The 26829-nt window shown below is 40.9% G+C and overlaps 1 protein-coding gene across 1 annotated transcript in view; it reads left to right on the forward strand.

The window, feature by feature from the left end:
* Positions 1-26829, forward strand: part of adgrv1 (adhesion G protein-coupled receptor V1) — a 566067-nt gene that overhangs the window by 314661 nt on the left and 224577 nt on the right. Inside the window, 5 exon segments of the mRNA XM_060841343.1 lie at positions 8721-9128; positions 10479-10663; positions 18947-19199; positions 20305-20444; positions 22460-22620. Of these exon segments, the coding sequence (XP_060697326.1) occupies positions 8721-9128; positions 10479-10663; positions 18947-19199; positions 20305-20444; positions 22460-22620 (1147 nt within the window).

The following is a 26829-nucleotide window of genomic DNA, read 5'->3' on the forward strand; positions in this document are numbered from 1 at the left end:
ATATCTGGTCGGCATGGACAGGTTGGACCGAAGGGTCTGTTTCCATGCTGTACGTCTCTATGACTCTATAGACATTAATCCCGGGTGCCTCTGCTCCTGCACATTCTTTGGAATTGTACTCTTTATATTCGTTCTCCTTATTCTTTCTATCAAAATGAATCGCTTCATACTTCTCCGCAATGAATTTCATCTATCACTTGCCTGCCCATTCCATCAACTTGTCTATGTCTTTTTGAAGTTTTACACTATCCTACTCTCAATTGACAATGCTACCAAACTTAGTATTGGCAAGCTTATAAGTTAAACATTGGTACCTTCTGTAACTCCAGCAAACTAAGGCATATGAATTGATTTCATCCTTAAATTCATTGCATCTCTTCCAATCCTAAGAAGAGCTTGCTCACCAGAGCATTCATATGTACAGCTTTTGAAGATCAGTCAATAGAAAGTTTGAATGAAAGAAACACAAACCTCTCATGCTTCAAAAGCACTATTCTAATAAAATGGGGATCATCTTTTTCAACTGTCATCTCAGATCATACATCAACTTCTAAAAAAGACACCACAAAGGATATGCTGAGAACTGCAGTGTTGATTAATAACAATTGAATAGTAAGGGTTTGGAGGGATATGGGCCGGGTGCTGGCAGGTGGGACTAGATTGGGTTGGGATATCTGGTCAGCATGGATGGGTTGGACTGAAGGGTCAGTTTCCATGCTGTACATCTCTATGATTCTATGACTCTATGAGATTTGCTTACATTAGAATACTAACATTAGTTGTACGCACTAGGATTCATTTGAGGAGGAGGATCTAATTAGTTTAACTGATTCATTGACCTTGATCATACTGGGATGAGAGCATTGCATGGTTAGGTTGGCAGAGAGGGTAGGAAACACACACCTTAAAGCATGTGATGTGCATGATCAGAATTATAACTCGGCTTGCAACTCCTGTTTAAATGTAACAATCATCACCCTATTTGCAAAATGTCCCCTCACCTTCCACCTAAACTCGTCCTGATCCGCGACATGACTGATAAAGGAAAGCAGGAATTCCAGTCCAGGAGGATTCCATCAGTGATGGGTGAGAATAGTTCCTGGCATTAAGGAAGTGAGGGTGAGGGTGGGAATTGAATTGGACTGTGATGGGTAGGTGGGAATGAGTGACCTGGGCAAGATATGCCCAAGGTTTCCTGCAGAATGTTTCTGTTTCTCCTAGCCCATAAAGAAACCAAAAATGAAACTTAAAAACTTACTTGCATGGGCCTGAACTGCAGATCCTCTTATTAGTAGATATTATGGATGGACTCTGCTACCTTTACATCGCTCGCCTGCTTCCTAAATAACACTAACCTTGGAAGCCATCATGATCAGATAAGGCAAGTTACTGGCATCATTTTTAACTAACCTGTTACTGGTTTCCATCCAGCATGGTGCAGGAGGTGGAGGAGGCAAGCAGCACTTAAACTTGGAGCTATTAGGTCTGAAATAGTTACTTTTCCAAAGATGTAGGTATGTGTTTACTGTGCCCATTGACATAGTCCAAATCGAACTTGATCCATCAGGTAGACATAAAGGGCTGGATTAAATGTAACGGACAGGACTGACATGGGATCATGGCTGCAGGCAGTAGGATGTCAATAATGTTCATTAATGAACTAACTGACAGCCATTATCCCTAAGGCCACCTCAATTTCATGGTGGATCAGTGGTTGAATAGTGTCCGCACAGTTTTTCCGTTCCCAGAAACTCCCAATGAGCCCTCTTGGACTTATTAGTGCCCTCCAAGATATCGTTCCATCTGCGGCACTAATAAGTTTGCTTTTGGAAGTAGTATGGCTGTTTGTGCTGAGGGTAATAATGAGCTGCAGGCCACTGCTTGTGGATAGCTCTTGGTGAGCTGACATTCCTCTGCCAAGATAGGGAAGGCAGGCAGGCGACCTGATTCCAATGGGTCTCCCTTAAGATTCCCCACTAGTTCTCCAACTGGTGTGAGAGGACCCAATCGGACCAACCCCTATTAAAAGATCTGTATACACCATAATGCTTGAGCCACACTGAAAACCTATTCAATGTCTGCTTCAATCCTTCTGACATTTTCATAAATAAAGCTTGTTTTGAAATGATATCGATGTAGGTCTATTTTATGTCTATTTCAGCTATAAGTTGCAACACACGTTCCAAATCATAATGATTACAGAAGATAAAAGGCAAAGATAATGGGACAAAGCTAAATGTGGATTCAAGGAGCACGGTCCTTACCAAAAAATGTTTAGCAAAGCAAAACAAAAAAGTGCAAAAAAAACACAGACACTGTTGTGCTATAGATTGATATAAATGATAAATAAGTTAAGAAGAGTAATGAGAGAAAGATGTATGTACATATAACAAAAACTTAATTTCATTGCATCAGATGTTTAAAAGGGTTTGATCATGGTTCTTGTTGTCTTAAAATGAGCCTCCCTATTAACTCAATAAACAGTGGATTTGATGCTACTGCATCAATCCCAGGTCTCATCCCTCGTCTTTGTGAAAATCCCTAATTTCAACTGGAAATGAAATCTCTAATTCACTACAACATTTCAAAATTGTGGAGCAGAAAATCAGCAAGGAATCGTGTTCATGGTCACCATCCAAATGCCCCTGTTGAAAAGTATTCATGTTATCAATAAGATTGGGCTCAGCAATGGCTTCTTTCCCTGAGTAACTAATGCGCCAATTACTGTCAAGGCTTGCAGGTGAATGATGACATGGGAGTATACACTGGAGGGTACTTTGGCATAGTTAAGCATTGGCACAGAGATATCCATATATCTAGTATATCATCATTTACTTCATATCTTCTGTAAAAACAATGATTATTTTTCACTGTTTTGGATGTTTCTGTTGCTAATAAAGTGTAACTAGATTTCTTACACATAAACATGAGAATAGCAGAATAAGTCATAGAAAAATAAGCAGTTGGTGCTATTACACCATTTCAAGGTCTATGATGAGTGCCAATCGTTGCCAAGGGCAATGAGCTGGTGAACAAGATGTCAGAGCCTCAAAATAATATTCCAAAATGCTATCAATTTTGATGTCTCAAATACATTGATCTTATTGAATTTTGTTTTTATTTTGTATTTTAGAAAATAGCACTATTGGACATATTTGTGAAATTACTGCTATTTTCTCACACAATGCATAGAAGAATATAATTGTTGGTGTCTATGAATGCAAAAAGCTGCATGTTATTTAAGGGTAAAAAATGAGGTCTGCAGATGCTGGAGATCACAGCTGCAAATGTGTTGCTGGTCAAAGCACAGCAGGTTAGGCAGCATCTCAGGAATAGAGAATTCGACGTTTCGAGCATAAGCCCTTCATCAGGAATAAGAGAGAGAGAGCCAAGCAGGCTGAGATAAAAGGTAGGGAGGAGGGACTAGGGGGAGGGGCGATGGAGGTGGGATAGGTGGAAGGAGGTCAAGGTGAGGGTGATAGGCCGGAGTGGGGTGGGGGCGGAGAGGTCAGGAAGAGGATTGCAGGTTAGGAGGGCGGTGCTGAGTTGAGGGAACCGACTGAGACAAGGTGGGGAGAGGGGAAATGAGGAAGCTGGAGAAATCTGAATTCATACCTTGTGGTTGGAGGGTTCCCAGGCGGAAGATGAGGCGCTCCTCCTCCAGCCGTCGTGTAGTTGTGTTCTGCCGGTGGAGGAGTCCAATGACCTGCATGTCCTCGGTGGAGTGGGAGGGGGAGTTAAAGTGTTGAGCCACAGGGTGATTGGGTTGGTTGGTTCGGGCGGCCCAGAGGTGTTCTCTGAAGCGTTCCGCAAGTAAGCGGCCTGTCTCACCAATATAGAGGAGGCCACATCGGGTGCAGCGGATGCAATAGATGATGTGTGTGGAGGTACAGGTGAACTTGTGGCGGATATGGAAGGATCCCTTGGGGCCTTGGAGGGAAGTGAGTGTGGAGGTGTGGGCGCAAGTTTTACATTTCCTGCGGTTGCAGGGGAAGGTGCCGGGGGTGGAGGTTGGGTTGGTGGGGGGTGTGGATCTGACAAGGGAGTCACGAAGGGAGTGGTCCTTGCGGAACGCTGATAGGGGAGGGGAGGGAAATATATCCTTGGTGGTGGGGTCCGTTTGGAGGTGGTGGAAATGGCGGCGGATAATACGTTGTATGCGCAGGTTGGTGGGGTGGTAGGTGAGAACCAGTGGGGTTCTGTCTTGGTGGCGGTTGGAGGAGCGGGGCTCAAGGGCGGAGGAGCGGGAAGTGGAGGAGATGCGGTGGAGGGCATCGTCGATCACGTCTGGGGGGAATCTGCGGTCCTTGAAGAAGGAGGCCATCTGGGCTGTGCGGTGTTGGAATTGGTCCTCCTGGGAGCAGATGCGGCGGAGACGAAGGAATTGGGAATATGGGATGGCGTTTTTACAGGGGGCAGGGTGGGAGGAGGTGTAGTCCAGGTAGCTGTGGGAGTCAGTCGGTTTATAATAGATGTCTGTGTTGAGTCGGTCGGCCAGGTAGCTGTGGGAGTCAGTCGGTTTATAATAGATGTCTGTGTTGAGTCGGTCGTCCATGTAGCTGTGGGAGTCAGTCGGACCGACTCAACACAGACATCTATTATAAACCGACTGACTCCCACAGCTACCTGGACTACACCTCCTCCCACCCTGCCCCCTGTAAAAACGCCATCCCATATTCCCAATTCCTTCGTCTCCGCTGCATCTGCTCCCAGGAGGACCAATTCCAACACCGCACAGCCCAGATGGCCTCCTTCTTCAAGGACCGCAGATTCCCCCCAGACGTGATCGACGATGCCCTCCACCGCATCTCCTCCACTTCCCGCTCCTCCGCCCTTGAGCCCCGCTCCTCCAACCGCCACCAAGACAGAACCCCACTGGTTCTCACCTACCACCCCACCAACCTGCGCATACAACGTATTATCCGCCGCCATTTCCGCCACCTCCAAACGGACCCCACCACCAAGGATATATTTCCCTCCCCTTCCCTATCAGCGTTCCGCAAGGACCACTCCCTTCGTGACTCCCTTGTCAGATCCACACCCCCCACCAACCCAACCTCCACCCCCGGCACCTTCCCCTGCGACCGCAGGAAATGTAAAACTTGCGCCCACACCTCCACACTCACTTCCCTCCAAGGCCCCAAGGGATCCTTCCATATCCGCCACAAGTTCACCTGTACCTCCACACACATCATCTATTGCATCCGCTGCACCCGATGTGGCCTCCTCTATATTGGTGAGACAGGCCGCTTACTTGCGGAACGCTTCAGAGAACACCTCTGGGCCGCCCGAACCAACCAACCCAATCACCCCGTGGCTCAACACTTTAACTCCCCCTCCCACTCCACCGAGGACATGCAGGTCCTTGGACTCCTCCACCGGCAGAACACAACTACACGACGGCTGGAGGAGGAGCGCCTCATCTTCCGCCTGGGAACCCTCCAACCACAAGGTATGAATTCAGATTTCTCCAGCTTCCTCATTTCCCCTCCCCCCACCTTGTCTCAGTCGGTTCCCTCAACTCAGCACCGCCCTCCTAACCTGCAATCCTCTTCCTGACCTCTCCGCCCCCACCCCACTCCGGCCTATCACCCTCACCTTGACCTCCTTCCACCTATCCCACCTCCATCGCCCCTCCCCCTAGTCCCTCCTCCCTACCTTTTATCTCAGCCTGCTTGGCTCTCTCTCTCTTATTCCTGATGAAGGGCTTATGCTCGAAACGTCGAATTCTCTATTCCTGAGATGCATGTTATTTAAGGGTGAAAGTAAACTGGTTAAGGTTATTCAGGTTTGGTTGTATCTGTGGACTGTCATTCAGACCAGTGTCTTGTAAAGTTGAGTTGCTAAGCTTTTGAGGTTCAAACTGGGAATTATTACTAATTTTTGGTCAATATTGATTTATTATGACCTGTTTGGAGAGAAGGGAAGTGGGTGGCAGAGATACAGGTGCAGATGTTGGGCAAGTGGGTGGTGGTGGCGATGATTGAAGGTAAATATGTCTGGATTTTGCTGATTTTCAGAAACAGCTCCAGATTAACACCTCCAACGTTCCAAGTAGAAAATGTATATTACTAACTCCAACCAGTGTTTTACCCCTCACGTTTTCCATTGGACTCGCACAAAACAACTAGATTAGAATTTGACATAATGTTTGTGTGATAGTCACTCATATTGAGAACTCTGCCATGACCATTTTAATCACATTTGCATGATTTACAGCCTTATTAAAATTCTTCATGTACCCCTGACTATTTTGGGTAACATATACTAGACTGTTTAATGTCATATTCATGATCTGCTCACTTCCTGGTTGGTTAAATTCCAGACTTCCAGTTGTATTCATAATCATGTTCTACAAATGTCCCCCTTCAAATATTTTCATAGCAAAAGTCTTTCCAGAGTTTTTTGACCAATTTAGTTACATATTATGTTATTGATTGTCTTTCCATTTGATTGCATTTTAACTTATGAGGTGTAGCAGCCTCCTGACTGCTTAAAAACAGATAGATTACTAACTTGGCCAAACAGCAAGGGATGCTGGGTATATTAGATTAGATTCCCTACAGTGTGAAAACAGCCCTTCGGCCCAACAAGTTCACATCGACCCTCCGAAGAGTAACCCACCCAGACCCATTTCCCTCTGACTAATGCAACTAACACTATGGGCAATTTAACATGGCCAATTCACCTGAACTGCACATCTTTGGATTGTGGGAGGAAACTGGAGCACCCGGAGGAAACCCACGCAGACACAGGGAGAATGTGCAAACACCACACAGGCAGTCATCCAAGGCTGGAATCGAAACTGGGACCCTAGTGCTGTGAGGCAGCAGTGCTAACCACTGAGCCATATTGACCAAATGAAACTCTCTAATCATAAAAATCCACACACCTGACACAGTGCAAACACAGCAGGCAACTGCTAATGACATTAACATTCTGTAAAAGGCAGCAGTTATTCTGCACAGACTCCCTCAACAACGTATCCAGGGCAACCCAAACCGAAAGGCCTGCCATACGAAGAAACTAACAGTAGCATGTTATCTAAGTATCTCATGTTTAATACTATTAAATGTATCTCCTTGATAAGCTAGAACCAAAAATAGTTCCAGAAAACAATCAAAAAGGTATAAAAACAGAATTCACCTGCAGACCCATCTCTTGGAACTATCTTTGGAATCATCTGAGGCCTTCTGAGGAGACCAGTATGGCAAAAGGCAGATAGCAGCTGACCATCCAGAGAGAGCGAGGGGAAAAAAGCAGCACCACAGACCCAGAGACAGAGCCACAGAGAGAGTGTCTGCATAAATTTACAAGAGGCTCAAAAAGTATTGTAACCTTCAGGGGCCAAATGGGATTAGGAATAGAAATCAAAAGAACTGCAGACCGTGTAAATCAGAAAAAAAAACAGAAGGTGCTAGAAAAGCTCAGCAGGTCTGGCAGCATCTCTGAAGAGAAATTAGAATTAACGTTTTGGGACAGTTGAGTTCACTGGACCCAAAATGTTAACTCTGGTTTCTCTTCACAGATGCTGCCAGACCTGCTGAGCATTTCCAGGATTAGGGATAATATGTTTAGAAAAGATCATTGTAATTCTTTTCCTAATAAAGTTGGAATGCTTTGCTTTGGTATCCGTTTGTGTTCATATTGATTTGGCCACTTTGTCATTGTGGGATACCTGGGTAAATTCATTCATAACACTCTGGTGGAATTGTCTGCAGCTTGTTAAAACTGTAACAGACAACAGAGGTTTAACAGTTGAAAAATAAAGATAGGAGGGAGGTATGTGGATTAGAATGGAAGATGTCAGTATCAGGTCAGAGAAAGAGGAGGGAAATTATGATTAACTTAAGAGAGAAGCAAAGAGATAGGAAGGTAAGTTTTAATAAATTTAATATTTAATACTTTTGAAATCTTCCAACCAGATGTCGCTAACTAAACAAATGAGTTTCTGCATTTCAACTGTTCACTATCTGGGCAGGAGAAATCATTTAGCTGTCACTGACAATTATCACATCAGTAAATGTGTTCTTGTGCTATTAACTACTGGACAATTTTCTCTGGCAAATTTTTCTGGCAATAAATGTGCAAATGCAACAACTTATGAAAATTACAATTAAAGGCAAGAATTTCCAGATGAGTATAATTTACAATAAAGAACATACTCTGTTTTATGTGCAGATTAGGTGAATTGGCTGTGCTAAATTGCCCATAGTGTTCAAGAATGTGTAGGGTAGGTGCATTAGTCAGGGGTAAATTTAGAGTAAAAGGGTAGGGGAATGGGTCTGGGTGGTTGCTCTTCAGAGGGTTAGTGTAAACTTGTTGGGCCAAATGGCCTGTTTTCACACTGTTGGGATTCAATGATTCTGTGTAGTTTTTGCAGAGCTATGGTGAATTGGCAAATATTGATCATTTGTGAATCACATTTCAAGAGATATTACTTAAAACAATTTTTCAGGAAATTTTTTAATTGATGTGTGTCATTCAGATGCCACTAATATGTCAGCAAATTCTGGCACTTTTGTAATATTTCTGTTACAGTGGATTTACATTTTCTTTATTCAAAAAGCACTAGTTGTAGATAGAGCTATTAAAACTATGAAATAATTACATTCATCAATAACAAGTACACTTTGTAACAATAGGATAAATACTTGCTTATTTTCTTGTCTTAATTCAAATAAATGCCCTTAATTTTGTATCCAATTTGTATTTTATAGGAATTAAGAAGGGCTGAACTGGTAGGCCAAACCTCAGTGATGCCAGCTATTGCAGGGATGGATTTCGTGAAGTCGGAAGGCACTTTAACTTTCCAACCCGGGCAGTCAGGTGTTCCATTGAACATTGTCCTGACTCCAGAATTTGCATCTTCGAATCCGTTACCAAAGCGATTTCAGGTTGTGCTGCACAATCCAACTGCAGGAACTCAGCTGGATAAAGATTACAACATGGCAAACATCACAATAGTTACAGACGCTAACTCTCAGTTCTTCTGGAGTTTGATTGATCAGTTATACCGACCCTTGGATGATGATTTGATAAATCAAATTCTTCAGAAACTGCAAAGCAAGATTAACATAGAGGCCACAGGAGAACAACTCAGTGCAGTAATGGAAGTATTAGAAAAGGTAAACTTACAATTTCAGATGATCATTTATTTGGAATAACTTTCATATCCAATGTACTTTTTTATCTGCTAATGGGATATGGACATTTTTGGCGAAGCCAGCATTCAGTTCCATTTTTAATTGGTTTAGAGAAGATGGTAGTGAGCTGCCTTCTTGAATGACTGTCGTAATTGCGGTCTAGGAATGTTCGTGCTTTTAGGATGAGAAATCCAGGATTTTAATCCTGTGACAGTGAAAGGTAGGAAATAGGTGCAAGAATAGGCCACTCAGCCCTTTGATCCCGTGCCACTGAATTTTGGTGACAATTCCAAGTCAGAATAGTGGGTGACTTGGAAGGGAAAGTGTAGGTGGTCCTGATTCCATGCATCTTCGGCCCTCATTTTGCTCGGTGGTACAGGTCCCATGTTTGCAAAGTGGTATTGGAAGAGCTTTGGTGAGTCTTTTTTATGGTACACACTGTTGCCACTGTGCATCAATGATGAAGGGAGTGAAGATTGAAGTTGATGAATGGGATGTCAGTTGACTTAAATATAAGAGTAAAAGCATTTTTCATAATGCTAATGCTAAGGACAAAAGCAGCCAGGAAAACAAGAAGCATCTTTGGAGAGAAGCAGAGTTAACATTTCAGAGCACTGACTTTCATTAGAACTTGTTTTATGTTTATTTTCAGAAGTCTGGCTATGACCTGTAAACCTGAGTCAGCAGTACAACTAGATTTGCATGCTTTGACTGTGGAGTAATTATGTACATCACAGAGAGGAAATTGTAATAGTTTATAATTTTGCCTTGGCATAATGACATAGATGGCTGTAACCAAATGATATATTGGGTTGAAACCAGTTCTACTTAATTATCACTTATTGACAATCTTGGATAATTTCCAACAGATTCTGGAGGGGTTGGCAGAATGAGAAGAAATTTATATTGTTTCATTTATATTGTTTTTTCTATCAGTCTTGCACTTTGTCAGATGAGCTTTTTTTTAGTAGGAGATATTTAAAGGGCAAATCATTATGTAACTTAATGTGATTTCTAGATAATGGGCATATTCGGCTTGAAACATATTTTTTGGTGAAAATTACTGTATTTTCCATTTCTTAGCCATCAATAGCAGGTGCTATCTTGAGACCAAGGACACTACAGGCCTGGTTTATGACACCTTTACACTCTCCACTTATACCTGTTGTGCTGAACATTGGTTTAATTAGCCTTTAGATTATGAGAGTCCTTTTAGAATTTTGACTTTTCCTGACATACTTAGAGGAAGATTCTGTCCAGTAGTTTTTTTTTCCATTATTAGTTTGTTTTTGCATCAGAATTTAATTGATTAATTTATTTATGATCCATTAGGTGATAGAGGAGGGAGAGAAGAAGCCAGTCAGTAACACCAATAGAGAACTATTTTATAATCATCTTTGTGCACTACTCGACCCCACTCGCAAGGACACTAAAGGACTCAGTCAACTGGCAGAAATGACTGAGCGGTTTGCCTTCTCACTCCTCACTGACATAGAATGTGGATCACCTGGCGAGAGGTAAATTTATGAGTGATTAATGAGATTTTATTAGATTAAAAAATAAAGTAATAAGTATTACTTGCATCCATCAAGGGATTGAATTTAATGTATTGGGTACAAAATATATTAGCAGCATTCAGTAAATGACAACAGGGCAGCATATCATAAAACAGATTAAGAAATGTCAAGAAAACCTTATGTAGTTCTTTAGCTTAAAGCGTTCTTTAACGAATTGAAGAAGGAATGGCGGCCTATTTTTTTCATTTTTCCTGGAGTAGAAATGTCATAGTCATCAGATGGCCACCACAAAATATAATCAAATTAAAATTTCAGACTAGAGCAGGCATTGTGTTCACTGCAAAATGCTGTTAATGGAAAATTACATTTGTTTTGGGACTATGAGCACTGGAAAATCAGCAACATATTGAGCTCTTTTCCCAAGTGTTTATAGCACAAACTAAGGATTTCTTTCTCCTCATGATTTTTGTTCGAAAACAAACTCAAGTCAAGTCTGTGCAACCTGAAAAAGCCAAACATTATTTCATTTCGCCTTTATGAATCAGTTGACTAAGAAAATTCATTCTTAACCTAACATAATTACAATTCAGAAAATGCTATAGCATGCAAGTGACATAAACCTACAATATCTTGCTTTAAAGTTAAAAAGTTTATCAGTAATTACTAGTACAATTCAGCTTTGGTGATGGCATGAAAGGAGTGGCTGTAGTTTGGTAATATACATCTTGGCTGATCTTGCTCTCTTTTGAAGTCAGGAGACAAGAATATTGCATGTTGTACATAGTCAGCAGCTGCTCTGCTACAAATTCCCATTTGCACCACTGCTGAAAATTAAGTTTATTTTATAAATCTTTGAAAAAAATCAGTATAAACATTTCTAGGCATAAAACATGGAATTTGAAATACTCTTTAAACATTCAAAGCATTATAGAACCTCAATTGACCCACATGTGCATGTAAGTATTGCTAAGGAGACAATTTTGTCATAGCTGTTACCAAAATGATTTTAAGAAATTTGATGTTGAATGTCTCAATTGGGATTAGGATGGTTTTGACATCCTGATTGATTCTAGATCAGATTGGTACTTTATGCTTAAAAAAAAACACAGAAACATAATGAAATTGCATTGAAATCATAATTCAACCATTATGTAATTATTCATCATGGCATTTCAGATAAAAAGAATCCAAGCTAATTTCAAGCTTTGGACTATAACAAAGGGAAATGTCATGTTTCACTGCTCAAAACTGTTGGAAGTCAGGATTCTGACAAAATTTGACTCCCTTTTTTAAGTTTTCTATGTAGTCCCATGTGAAGGGCTACTAAAGTTATGCCAAAAATATGAGTACAATGAATTTATATTCATTATTCACTACTTAAGTTAGATCTTTGGTAAATGGTTATGTCTAAAATAAGAGGGTCCTTGACTTCAACATGTGAAAATTCTTCCAGCTTGATGATGAAATTGCTTGAGTAGTATAGAAATAACCATGGATATGCTCGCAAAGTTGTCCCTTGCTAAGCTAATGGATAGTGTTAAAACAACTTCTCTGGGGATCAACATAGATGTCAAGATGTATAGTTTAGCACAATGACGATCTCTGGTTCTACATTAGATAGTCCATGTCACTTTATTTTAAAATCAGAAGTTTTAGTTTGGTTCTCCAGTCACTGCCTAAAAACTTCAAGTTCTTTTTAACTCTGGATGTAAGTTTGCTCACTGAATTGGAAGGTTCATTTTCAGACATTTCATCACCATGCTAGGTAACATCATCAGTGAGCCTCTGGTGAAATTGATATTAGCGACCTGCTTTCTATTTATGTGTTTAGGTTTCTATGGGTTGATGATTTCATTTCCTGTGGTGATGTCATTTCCTGTTCTTTTTCTCAGAGTGGTAAATGGGATCCATGCCGATGTATTTTTGATAGAGTTCTGGTTGGAATGCCATGCTTCTAGGCATTCTCATGCATGTCTCTATTTGGCTTGTCCTAGGATGGATGTATTGTCCCAGTCAAAGTAGTGTCCTCACCTGTATGTAAGAATACTAGTGAGAGAGGGTCATGCCTTTTTGTGGCTAGTTGATGTTCATGTATCCTGGTGGCTAGTTTTCTGCCTGATTGTCCGCTGTAGTGTTTGTTACAATTCTTGCAAGGTATTTTGTAAATGACATTAGTTTTGCTTGTTGCTTGTATAGGGTCTTTCAAGTTCATTAGCTGCTATTTTAATGTGTTGGTGGGCCCATCTATACAGTATATTCAAAAAGAATGGGTATCCAATGAACAATGTCTGCTGATTTCTCAGCTCCAAACCCAAACAAGCAGACAAAATGCGTCCAGAAACCCTAGCCATGCCCTCCTACATCAAAGACATCTCAGAAATGACTGCCAGATTACTCAGACATCTTGGCATCATGGTAGCCCACAAACCCACCAACACACTAAAACTTATGAACTTGAAAGACCCTATACAGACAACAAGCAAAACTAATGTCATTTACAAAATACCTTGCAAGAACTGTAGCAAACACTTCCTTGGACAAACAAGCAGAAAACTAGCCACCAGGATACATGAACATCAACTAGCCACAAAAAGATTTGAACCACCCTCAATAGTATTCCTACATATAGATGAGGAAGGACACCACTTTGACAGGGAATACACATCCATCCTTTGTGCGAAGATTTGTAGCTCGGGTACTCGTTGTTGTGGTTCTGTTCGCCGAGCTGGAATTTTTTGTTGCAAACGTTTTGTTCCCTGGCTAGGCGACATCATCAGTGCTTTGGAGCCTCCTGCGAAGCGCTTCTTTGATGTTTCTTCCGGTATTTATAGTGGTCTGTCCTTGCCGCTTCCGGTTGTCAGTTTCAGCTGTCCGCTGTAGTGGTTGGTATATTGGGTCCAGGTCGATGTGTTTGTTGATGGAGTTTGTGGATGAATGCCATGCCTCTAGGAATTCCCTGGCTGTTCTCTGTCTGGCTTGCCCTGTGATAGTGGTGTTGTCCCAGTCGAATTCATGTTGCTTGTTGTCTGGGTGTATGACTACTAGGGATAACTGGTCATGTCGTTTCGTGGCTAGTTGATGTTCATGTATGCGGATTGTTAGCTGTCTTCCTGTTTGTCCTATATAGTATTTTGTGCAGTCCTTGCATGGTATTTTGTACACTACATTAGTTTTGCTCATGTTTGGTATCGGGTCCTTCGTTCCAGTGAGTTGTTGTCTGAGCGTGGCTGTTGGTTTGTGTGCCGTTATGAGTCCTAAGGGTCGCAGTAGTCTGGCTGTCAGTTCAGAAACGGTCCTGATGTATGGTAGTGTGGCTAGTCCTTTGGGTTGTGGCATGTCCTCGTTCCGTGGTCTTTCTCTTAGGCATCTTTTGATGAAGTTGCGCGGGTATCCGTTTTTGGCAGATACCTTGTATAGGTGTTCCTCTTCTTCTTTTTGCAGTTCTGGTGTACTGCAGTGTGTTGTAGCTCTTTTGAATAGTGTCCTGATGCAGCTTCGTTTGTGTGTGTTGGGGTGGTTACTTTCATAGTTTAGGACTTGGTCATCAGAAATATACACATAGACAAAGAAGAAACCATGATCTCATTCGACGTGACGGCACTGTTCACTTCGATTGACAAAACCCTAGCCAGAGAAACAATAGCCAACCTACTGGACATACAGAACAGAAAACAGGACGCGGAACCTATCAACAAAGACGGCATACTTAAACTACTGGACTTGTGCCTCACTACACGCTTCACATTCAACAACCAGATATACGAACAAATCAACGGAACACCCATGGGATCACCAATCTCGGGACTCATAGCAGAGGCAGTTATGTAAAGGTTAGAACAAACAGTCCTACCACAAATTCAACCCAAACTCTGGGTCAGATATGTCGATGACACGTTTGTAATCATTAAAAACACGTAAATAGAAAAAACACACCGGATCATCAATGCCACACTCACGGGAATCCAATTCATGAGAGAAGAAGAAAAGGATAGCCAACTCCCATTCCTAGACGTGATAGTACAGAGAATTCACCATAAGGGTACACAGGAAAGCAACACACACAGACCAAGTCCTAAACTATGAAAGTAACCACTCCAACACACACAAACGAAGCTGCATCAGGACACTATTCAAAAGGGCCACAACACACTGCAGCACACCAGAGCTGCAAAAAGAAGAAGAGGAACACCTATACAAGGTATTCACCAAAAACGGATACCCGCGCAACTTCATCAAAAGATGCCTAAGAGACAGACCACGGAACGAGGACATGCCACAACCCAAAGGACTAGCCACACTACCATACATCAGGACTGTTTCTGAACTGACAGCCAGACTACTGCGACCCTTAGGACTCATAACGGCACACAAACCAACAGCCACGCTCAGACAACAACTCACTAGAACGAAGGACCCGATACCCAACATGAGCAAAACTAATGTAGTGTACAAAATACCATGCAAGGACTGCACAAAACACTATATAGGACAAACAGGAAGACAGCTAACAATCTGCATACATGAACATCAACTAGCCACGAAACGACACGACCAGTTATCCCTAGTAGCCACACACCCAGACAACAAGCAACATGAATTCGACTGGGACAACACCACTATCACAGGGCAAGCCAGACAGAGAACAGCCAGGGAATTCCTAGAGGCATGGCATTCATCCACAAACTCCATCAACAACACATCGACCTGGACCCAATATACCAACCACTACAGCGGACAGCTGAAACTGACAACCGGAAGCGGCAAGGACAGATCACTATAAATACCGGAAGAAACATCAAAGAAGCGCTTCGCAGGAGGCTCCAAAGCACTGATGATGTCGCCTAGCCAGGGGACGAAACGTTTGCAACAAAAACTTCCAGCTCGGCGAACAGAATCACAACAACACATCCATCCTAGCACAAACCAAACAGAGACACGCACGAAAATTTCTAGAAGCATGGCATTCCAACCGGAACTCTATGAACAAATGCATCTACTTGGACCCTATTTACCACCCTCTGAGAAAAAGAACCGGAAATAGCACCATCACTGGAAATGACGTCACCACAGGAAATGACATCACCAACGCAAGGAAACCTAAACAAATAAATAGAAAGTGGTTCACTAACACCAGTGCTTCACTGGAGGCTCACTGATGATGTTACCTAGCATGTTGACGAAATGTCTGAAATGAACTTTCCAGCTCAGCGAGCAAACTTACATCCAGAACCTCAACCTGAGCTACAAATCTTCTCAAAATTCTTTTTTAACTATTGTTTTCTTTTTACTCATCAGATTTTAAAAATTATAAATGATTTAATCTGGTCTCCAAAATATTAAATTATCAAGCCAAATCCTTCCTTGTCTCGCACTTTCTTTGTTGGAATTTTGTCGACATAAATTTCTGCCATGCCAACTTGCTCCTGTGTTAGCTGCAGCAAAAATCCTGAGGAATTGCAAATGAGCCTTCTTGGTACTACAGAGTTGGAAAAGATAACACTCTTTGCAATTTCCCTTTCGAGAAAAGTCTTAAAAGCCACAGTCCAATTTTTTTGACCTTCTGTCATTCGTAGATGGAAGATAAACTGCTTACAATAGAACAATAGTTCATGCTCACACTTAGAGAGATTAACTTATCAAATCTCAGAATATGCCTAAGAACAGTCACACAATTTTCCAAACACCTTAAAATTACACAAGCACAATACTCTCAGAATGATGTAACTTTACTTTTGTTTTGTTGCGACGGAAGAGAAGCTGATGATTGGGTCTCCTTTCTCCATGAGTTGTTACTTGAAGCACAAAGATTTTATGTAAATATTGACTGACCGCTACAATATTTCCAGCTCGGCGAACAGAACCACAACAACGAGCACCCGAGCTACAAATCTTCGCACAAACCTTGAACAATATTTCCATTGATGATTTCAAAGTACTACTTACCAAGCAACTGAAGGTTATCATTGGGATAACATAATCATAGTAGAGATTCAGGATGATATGGCAGTTTAGCTGATATCAAAAAGCCTTTCAGCCTTTTCCAGAAATTCGACGCAATTCAACAGATCGAGCATGCTGATTAGTTTCTCCTAGCATGGCAAAATCTTTAGTGAGCTGTGCAATCTGATTTCTTTATTCAAAGTCATTTACTCAATCCTTTTCCAGTACTTCAGACTAGAATGCTTAAAAATGTTCCAACCATTTGTGTATAATTTGCACAAAATGACTTGAGAAAACAGTGCATGCAGCCTATTTATACAGAAATTCATTCAAACTCTCTGCTGTGTCAGTCAAGAATGATCTGTTTCAATAGCATTCAAACCTAGTACCTTGACTAAAATTATAACAAACAGAAAAGTCCCTGCAGAAACTTTCTGTCAGTGATTTTACAAAAATATTGGAAGTCAGAGGAATGGGGCTAAGTGTTTAGCTTTTTTGTTGAAATATTCATCAGATGTGGGTGATGCTAGCAAGACCAGGATTTATTCTCCACCTCAAAGGAGGTATTGGTGAGCTGCATTCTTGAACTGCTGCAGCCTGTGTGCAGGATGCACAGCTATGGTGCTGGCTGCGACCATGTTTCAGGATTTGGACCTAACAGCAGCAAATATAGAAATCTAGTTTCAAGTCATAGAGCTGTACAGCATGGAAACAGACCCTTCGATCCAACTCATCCATGCTGACCAGCTTTTCCAAACTAGACTAGCTCCATTTGCTTGCATTTGGCCCATATTCCTCTAAATCTTTCCTATTCATATACCTTTTAAATATTCTAACTCTACCTACATCTATCACTTCCTCTGGCAGCTCATTACCCTCTTTGTAAAAACGTTATCCCGCATGACCCTTTTAAATCTTTCCCCTCTCACCTTAGATCTGTGGCCTCCAGTTTCAAATTCCCTATCCCAGGAAAAAATTACCTCATGATTTTATAAACCTCTATAATGTCATCCCTGAACTTCCTACATTTCAGGGAAAAGAGTCCCTGCCTATCCAGTCTCTCTTTAAATCTGAAACCTTCCAGGCTCAGTAACTTTCTTGTAAACCCTTTCTGCACCGTTCCAATTTAATAATATCTTTACTATTGCAGAGTGACCAGAATTGTACACAGTACTCTAAAAGTGACTTCACCAAATTCCTATACAGCCGCAACATCATCCTGCAACTCCTGTACTCAGTACTCTGACCAATGAAGGCAAATGTGCCAAATGCCTTGAAATTCCACTTTCAAGGAACAATGTACCTGAATCCCGAAGTTGCTCTGTTCTGGTCAGGACAATGTGTTATTTGCAGGAGTTCTCGTGGCTAGAGTTCTGTGAAATGATGCTGCCCTAGTTCTTTGAGGTGATAAAGGTCATGGGTTTGGAAGGTGCTGTCAAAGGAGGCTTGAAGAATTGCTGCAGTTCCCAGTCATGAAGGGAGTGAATGTCTCATTGGATATGCATGTCTGTTTTGTCCTGGGTAGTGTTAAGCTTCTTGAATGTTGTTGGGAGCTGCACTTCTCCAGGTAATGGGAGTATTCCATCACACTCCTGATTTGTCCTTTATAGATGATTGACAAGCTTTGGAGAGTGCAATGCAGGCAAAGCTCCATACAGTGCCATGCACTTAATTTTCACAGCTATGTGCAATCTCAACCACTCCACCCAGTGAGAAATGTATTTTCCCTCTCTGTGAAAATAAAGAGTGCCAACAGGAGCTGTAGTCTGAGAGAGTAAGCGGGGAGCACTCACTCGGTTGTCTGCCTCACTCAGTGGAATGTGGAGTGCATTAACAGCTCTCACTCAAGGCAGATGTACAACGTGGTACTGAATTCTGCTCGGCCAGGGTAAACAGTGACCAATTGACATTACACTGCAGCCGTCAGGAATTCTGTGCTGGCCCCTTCTGCCTTCCCACTTTATTGGAAGAGGTTTTGCCATTGCTGGGAGACTGACATGGAGCTTCTCCCACAATTAAATGGGGTGAACCACCATGTTTCCCATTGTTACAGTTTGGATTAAGCCCAGCCCAATGTTGTAGCTCAGTTTGTTTTTCATTCAGCCTTAACTTAATAGAATTGTACCAACTTTGATTATCATTCAAAAACTTCATGCTGATTGAGGTCAAAAAATTATACATCTTTCATTTGAAGACAACAAGCTTATTGAAGATTGAACTGGACGAAGATGAGTTTTTGTCTGATCTGGAAACATTGAATTTATTTTATTTGGGATATCTACTATAGATTTTGGAATCATTAATAACATTCTTATTGCAACTTTTTTTGTTCCAATTCTGCAGAGGCAAAACAATTCTTGATACTTGCCAGTACCTCACAATTAAATCATATCATTGGTATCCCCAACAAATTAATGGACACAAGGTTGAAGGACGAAATGGTGATTCCCTGAAAATTCCTGAGCGCCTGCTGGATGTTCCTCTTACATCTTCAATTACCACAGGAAATGAAAGTTGTCAACATGTGCAATTCACAGAATATAGCAGCCAACAGTGGTTTCAAACTAGTGTAAAAGGAATTGCACTCAATAGTAAGGTAGGACCAATGTCCTTTGAAGATAGCTTTTTGTGAACAGTTAAAAACTTGCTGATGGCCTAAATTTAGATAGATAAATAGCAATGGGAGTGAAATTGATCTTTTGAGGAATTGATAATAACTGATCAATAGATGACTGCAAAGAAGGAAATTTAACAGTGCAAATTTAGTTTTTAGGTTTGGAAAAGGACTACACTTGTTGAGTTAAGTAACTTTCTGTCACACTTAATATCTTTGTCATTTAGTCAGTGCATTTCTGTTTGTGATTGCTCATTTGCTTGAAGAGGAGGGAAAGATAAAATTCAACGAATGTTTTAGTTGAGACGACAGAAGCTAGTTGAACAAAAAATTGGAATAATCTCTGCTGACAATTTCTGAGTGATTATCATTAGCTAATAATAGTGTTTAATAATTCTTACTTTCATAAACTGATATTACTCACAGTAGGATCTCATTATGCACCACTTTGAAGTGCACTTTGTTTCTATATGTTGGAATTTTACTGGCCCCCATTGTTGGGGTCTTTGCAAAGTTTGAGCCATTTTCTCACCTTCATATTTTACCAAAGTTGGAGAATGGCTGTCCCGTGAAGAAGCCAATTGACCTACATCAGTGAGCAAGTATTTTAGAAGGCTGGCAGCTTGTCTAGAGGATTAAGGGAGGTTCCTCCTAATCAGACAATCTTTGACCAATGACAGATAGTGAGATTTGAACTCAGTTGAAAATCTGAAGTAAAAAGCTAGTCCAATGGTGACCATATAACAAGTATCCATTATAATAAAAACCCAATTTGCTGATATTCTTTAGGGAAGGAAATCTGCCCTCCTTCTCTGGTCTGACCTATACATGATGCCAGACTCTTAGAAATGTGGCTAATTTTTAACTGGACTTCGGACAATTAGGGATGGGCAATAATTGCTGTCCTATACAGTAATCCTCTCATTCATTCCATAAGCATTTTTTTTAAAGAAGTCATCAAAGTGATTTAATTTTGTCTAAAAAAAATTAGGTTTATGTGTGCATTTTGCATTGTTTTAAATATTGCTGCTATCATTGTAAACATAAAAATTGACTATCTTATTATTAAATTCCTGTTGCAATGCAGGTATTTTCTGCAAGTTTAAAGAATCGGAGTTCACGGCCCCTTGCAGACAGCAATGAAGTAATCTATCAGATCCACACTGCAGACAATCGCATTGTTCCACACAAATCTGCATGTCTTCTTTGGAACCAAGCAGCTGAAAGGTGCAATTCTAAATAGTTGATTATATATTTTGCTTAACAATTAGTTTATCACAATTACATGCAAAATAGAAGAATAAGTATTTAGCTGTTATAGCCTGCTTCAAATTAATTTATTTTCAGTATATTAGGTTGTGATGCAGACACGCTGAGTACTAGCCTTTCATTGAACTTTTCAGAATGATCTGTTATGTGGGGAGACTAAAAATTACCATCATCATAGAAGGAAAAGGATGATGACCCTCGACATTGAAGTTCCTATAAGCTAAGTGACCCTGATGCATAACACAAAGGCCAGAATTGGGGCTGTGCTTTCAATGCAGTGAAAATCAGATCTGGTCAATCATGGGGAGACAGTTCATCCCACTGTACCATTGCTCATGTAGTGAAGTCAAGAAACCACACAGATCTTTTATGATTTAATTATTTCTGATTTTTGCAATTGAATAATCCTCATGGTTTGCCAGTGACAAATTTGTCAAATAATTTTTATTCTGAGAATATTATTAATGACTGGGTGGCACAGTAGTAAGCACTGCTGCCTCACAGCGCAAGAGACCCAGGTTCAATTCCCGCCTCAGGAGTATGGAGTTTGCACATTCTCCCCGTGTCAGCGTGGGTTTCCTCTGGGTGCTTCAGTTTCCTCCCACGGTCCAAAATAAAGTGCAGGTTAGATGAATTGGCCATGCTAAATTGCCTGTAGTGTAAAATGAAGGGGAATGGGTCTGGGTGGGTTGCTCTTTGGAGGGTCGGTGTGGACGTTTTGGACCGAAGGGCCTGTTTCCATTCTGTAAGTAATCTAATCTAATTGACACATATTTGAAATTATAAGTTCAAATCAGGATCCTAAAGATGTAGTTAGAAACCATACTGAAATCTAAAGGAATCTATAGCTCTGCACATGCACTGGTATTTCAAACAGTCAGAATAGATTTAAATTTATTTTCTTTCATAGGTTGCTGGTGAGTGCTCCCTTGAAATCTGTCTGATTAAACAAGTACATTCACGCGGTGGGATAGGGGTCACTTTGCAAAGTAACAATGCTTAAAAGGAGCACAGAATACACTGCATCAGCTTGTAACTCTGTCTCCACCTGATACTAACTTCAAGCTGGTCTCTGAATTGGATAGATGGGACTTGTCAGATTCAGTTTTGCATGAGCCATTGGGAAACTAATATAGGTAGAAACATATGGACAGTAAGGTTGTACAGTTTATGGTAAGGTACAATTTCAAAGCATAAATGAACACCAATGTGCCAAATTTCTACACTCAGAATGAGAATATAAGTTCACCTTATCTGAATGGTATGCCTAACTTTCTGACCATGTCTCGCTATAAATGGAGATGTTGGGTGATAATGGTGCCAGTCTTTGCTGCCCACTTTATTGCCTGACTGATTTTCTACCATATGCATGTCCACCAAATTATTTGTCCAAAAATCGCACGTGCATTGTGAGATTTTTCCATCCAACGTCAGCAATTACCAGAAGATAACAGACTGTTTGTTACTTCATTTCAGCGGATGGCCAATGATTATAATTGTATTCTGTATTTATACTGGATGCAAGCAAGTGTCATAGTGCTGCCTGTGTTCCAGGGGAAGAAGAATGTTTTCCTCAGTCCTTTAAGTAAACACATGCCACAGTAAGCAGACTAACCCAGCATCTCCCCACTCCCCTTTTCTCACAATTGCCTGTCTGAGTATCACCTCCCCATCTTGTCATCTTCTCACAATGTCCCTTGACTCCCCTCTCTGCCATGTGGGTAGAATTCATTTTTTATCCAAAGTTTGTTCAATAGCCAAAAACATTCCATCTAATTTAAAATCCCACTTAGTTTAGGGTATGACCACAACTGATGTAAAGATCACAGTTAATATTGTCACATTTTATAAGATAGGCTTCTTACAAGTGACGCTACTAGGAAGAAACAAATTGTGAAATTTTACTTAATTTTAACATTTACGATGTTTACATGTTCTAACAAGAATCCTTTACTGTATGTTTCTCTTAATAGTTGGTTGTCAGACAAACAATTCTGTCATGTGGTTGAGGATACCAGTAATTATGTGGAATGTGCCTGCTCCCACATGTCCATCTACACAGCTTCTGCCCAAACAGACAGTCTTTCCTTATACAATGAAGCCTTCTTTGCAGCTGCATTTATTTGCATTTCAGGTATGTGAAAAAGAAAGAAACCTTTGGCAAACCACATGATTGCATTGAACAAGGTTATTGTTGATTGGCAAATGTAGAAAGAACACAGTTACCCTTCCAAAACAAGAATGCCAAAAAGGTTAATTTGAATAATCAATTTCCCTGAGTTTAGTTCTGTTAATATTTGATGTGTTCTAATTATTGGCCTCCCCTTCAATTACCAAAAGCCATAACGTAACAATTCATGATAATCAATTTGGTGAATAATTATCTATCAATATAAAAAGTTTCCCTGGTTATGGTCTAAATATCTGTGCACAAATCGATACATATGCTTCAAAGTCTATGATACTTAATTTGTTAATGCCCAGAGACATGCAATCGCAATGAGTATCTCAAGTGCATAATATGTAACCAGAGTATCATCCAGTACAATTTCAAAGCATAAAGGAACACCGATGTGCCAAATTTCCACACTCATACCTTATTTGAATGGTATGCCTAACTTTCTGACCGTGTCTCACCATAAATGGAGATGTTGTTGGGTGATAATAGTGCCAGTCTTTGCTGCCCACTTTATTGCCTGACTGATTTTCTGCCATATTTTCTAGTGACTGTTAGAAGCCAGCTTCCCTGATATGTGATACAATCTTCATTTTAAAGAACTTGTTAATGTCCCATTTCCCATCATTTTCATGTCAGACCACACCATTCTGCATAGAATTAGAGTTTACAGCAGAGAAACAGATGAGTTTGACCAACATGGCCTTAATGCTCCACACAGGCTTCATAGCCATCTTACTTTGTCTCCACTTTTCAAGCTAACATTCAGGATGGTCCAGAGTGGAAATAAGTGTTACTGAATGAGTCCTATGCTGTCACATATGCTGTCACTCTTTGAGGTTAAACCAAGGTCCTGTCAGCATTCTCAGCTGCCTGTTTAAAAGTCAGGCCCAATTCATTGAAGATGAGCAGGGACTTATTCCTGATGTCCAGGCCAATGATTATCCCTCAAACAACGTCATTTGAAAAAAACACTCTGAAATGCCTGGTGGATATGAAAAGTGCAATTTAAATGCAATTTTTTCTTTCCTGTAATTTATTTTGGTAGGTTTGAGCTGTTTTACTGTACATGATGCCTGTCTTTCCATCAGTCTTTGTGCATATGCTGAAGGGCTATCAGAAACATGGAGACTGGAGCACACTGCACTCATAATTCATAATTATTTTGGGGGTAAAGTTGAAGTAGCTGTCCCACAGGGTAGCCATTTTTCAGCTAGATATAGTCATTCTCAATGAATCATACTTTACAGCCATTTTCCCAGATTCTCCATCTGCATCCAGTATGTCTTATTCACTGGCAGATCAGACCAATGTGTCACAAGGTTATTTGGTCAGGAAAGAGCAGCCGAAATTTCATGGCATCAGATTAACCCTGAACAAACAAATCTCCAACTGATTACCAACCTACTTACTTCCTTCAGCTGATGAATCAGTACTCCTCAAGTATTTAGAGTAGATTTAGCAACTCAAAAATATGTAGTATTGTGGGCCATTAGCAACAGCATTATATTTGATCACAGTCTGTAACCTCACGGCCTGATATTCCTCTCATCTATTATTGCCATCAATGCTTTGGTGAGGTATTTCAGCATGGCAAGAGCAGCACCGGTGATGGACAGTGTCAGTAACTGTGCATTCAAGTTGCAATTGCCAATAATCTACTCTGATACTCAGTTACCATTCCTGAGGGATCACGTGGCACCAGAATTAATTTTAGCCGCCAAAGATTGGCAAAGGAACTGAATTCAGAATGTGATGTGGTGCCAAGGCAACTTTGAATGGAGTGTGACATCAAAGGGGCCTGGCAAAATTAAAGTTAATGCGAGTTGAAGTCATGCCTATCAAAAAAGAAAATGATTGTGGGATTGTTAGAGGTCAATCGTCTCAATCTCAGAATATTGTTGATGTCATTTCCTGTGGTGAAGTCACTTCCTGTCTTACATAAGGTTAGAAGTGGGATGCTTAATGTTCAGTTCTGTTTACAGCTCATTAGTTAATGAGCAGTCTATGTTCTGGAAAAACCTCAAGTGTGTACTTATAAATGGCAAGTAACATTTGTGCATACTGGAGCAAGGGAATAACAACCTGAAAGAAGACATACAGTCATAGAGATGTACAGCATGGAAATAGACCCTTGGGTCCAACTTGCCTATGCCAACCAGATTTCCCAACCCAATCTAGCCCCACCTGCCAGCACCCATATCCCTCCAAACCCCTCTTATTCATATACCCATTCCAGATGCCTTTTAAATGTTGCAATTTTACTAACCTCCACCACATCCTCTGGCAGCTCATTCCATACACGTAACACTCTCTGCGTGAAAAAGTTGCCCCTTAGGTTTCTTTTATATCTTTTCCCTCTCACCCTAAACCTATGCTCTCTAATTCTAGATTCTCTCACCCCAGGGAAGAGACTTTGTCTATTTACCCTATCTGTGCCCCTCATGATTTTATAAACCTCTATAAGGTCACCTCTTATCCTCTGATGCTCCAGGAAAAACAGCTCTATCCTATTCAATCTCTCCCAATAGCTCAATTCTGCAATCCTGGCAACATCCTTGCCTTTATACACTTCTAAGGATTCATTCGATATATTTTGTCTATATCTGACATATGTTTCCTTTTTTTTAACCAAATCCTCAATTTCTTTAGTCATCCAGCATTCCCTAAACCTACCAGCCATTCCTTTCACCCTAACAAGAATATACTGTCTCGGATTCTCGTTATTTCATTTCTGAAGGCTTTCCATTTTCCAGCTGTCCCTTTACCTGCGAACATCTGCTCTCAAAGATTTTGCCTAATACTGTCAAAATTAGCCTTTCTCCAATTTAGAACTTCAACTTTTAGATCTGGCCTATTCTTTTCCATCACAATTTTAAAACTAATAGAATTGTGGTCACTGGCCCCAAAGTGCTCTTCCACTGATACTTGCCCTGCCTTACTTCTCAAGGGTAGATCGAGGTTTGCACCTTCTCTAGTAAGTACATCCACAGATTGAATCAGAAAATGTTCTTGTACACACTTAACAAATTCCTCTTTATCTAAACCCTTAACACTATGGCATTCCCAATCTGTATTTGGAAAGTTAAAATCCCCTACCATAACCATTCTATTATTCTGACAGATAACTGAGATCTCTTTACAAGTTTGTTTCTCAATTTCCCTTTGACCATTAGGGGGTCTATAATACAATCCCTATACGGTGGACTGAGAACTTCTTTCTCACTTCAACCCAAATAACATCCCAACATGTATTTCCGGGAATATCCTCCCTCAGTACTGCTGTAATGCTATCCCTTATCAAAAATGCCACTCCCCCTCCTCTCTTGCCTCCCTTTCTGTCCTTCCAGTAGCATTTGTATCCTGGAACATTAAGCTCCCAGTCCTGCCCATCCCTGAGCCACATTTCTGTAATTGCTATGATATCCCAGTCCCATGTTCCTAACCATGCCCTGAGTTCATCTGCCGTCCCTGTTAGGCCTTTTGCATTGAAATAAATGCAGTTTAAATCATCAGCCAAAGAGCCATAGAGATGTACAGCATGGAAACAGATCCTTCGGTCCAACTCGTCCATGCCAACCATATATCTCAACCCAATCTAGTCCCATCTGCCAGCACCCAGCCCATATCCCTCTAATCCCTTCCTTTTCATATACCCATCCAGATGCCTTTTAAATGTTGCAATTGTACTATCCTCCATCATTTTACCTGGCAGCTCATCTCATATACACATGGAAACGTAGCCCCTTAGATCTCTTTTATATCTTTCCCGTCTCACCCTAAACTAATGCCCTCTATTTCTGGATTCCCCAACCACAGGGAAGAGACTTTGTCTATTTATCATATCCATGCCATTCACGATTTTAATAAACCTCTATAAGGTCACCTGTCAGCCTCCAACACTAGAGGGAAAACAGCCATAGCCTATTTAACCTTTCCCATTGCTCAAATCCTCCAACCCTGACAACATCCTTGTAAATCTTTTCTGAACCCTTGCAGGTTTCAAAACATCTTTCCGATAGGAAGGAGACCAGAATTGCATGCAGTATTCCAACAGTGGCCAAGCCAATGTCCGTACAGCCGGAACATGACCTCCCAACTCCTGTACTCAATGCTCTGACCAATAAAGGAAAGCATACCAAATGCCTTCTACCTATCTACCTACGA

The sequence above is a fragment of the Hemiscyllium ocellatum genome, chromosome 2 (assembly GCF_020745735.1).
Source record: "Hemiscyllium ocellatum isolate sHemOce1 chromosome 2, sHemOce1.pat.X.cur, whole genome shotgun sequence".
Lineage (NCBI taxonomy): Eukaryota > Metazoa > Chordata > Chondrichthyes > Orectolobiformes > Hemiscylliidae > Hemiscyllium > Hemiscyllium ocellatum.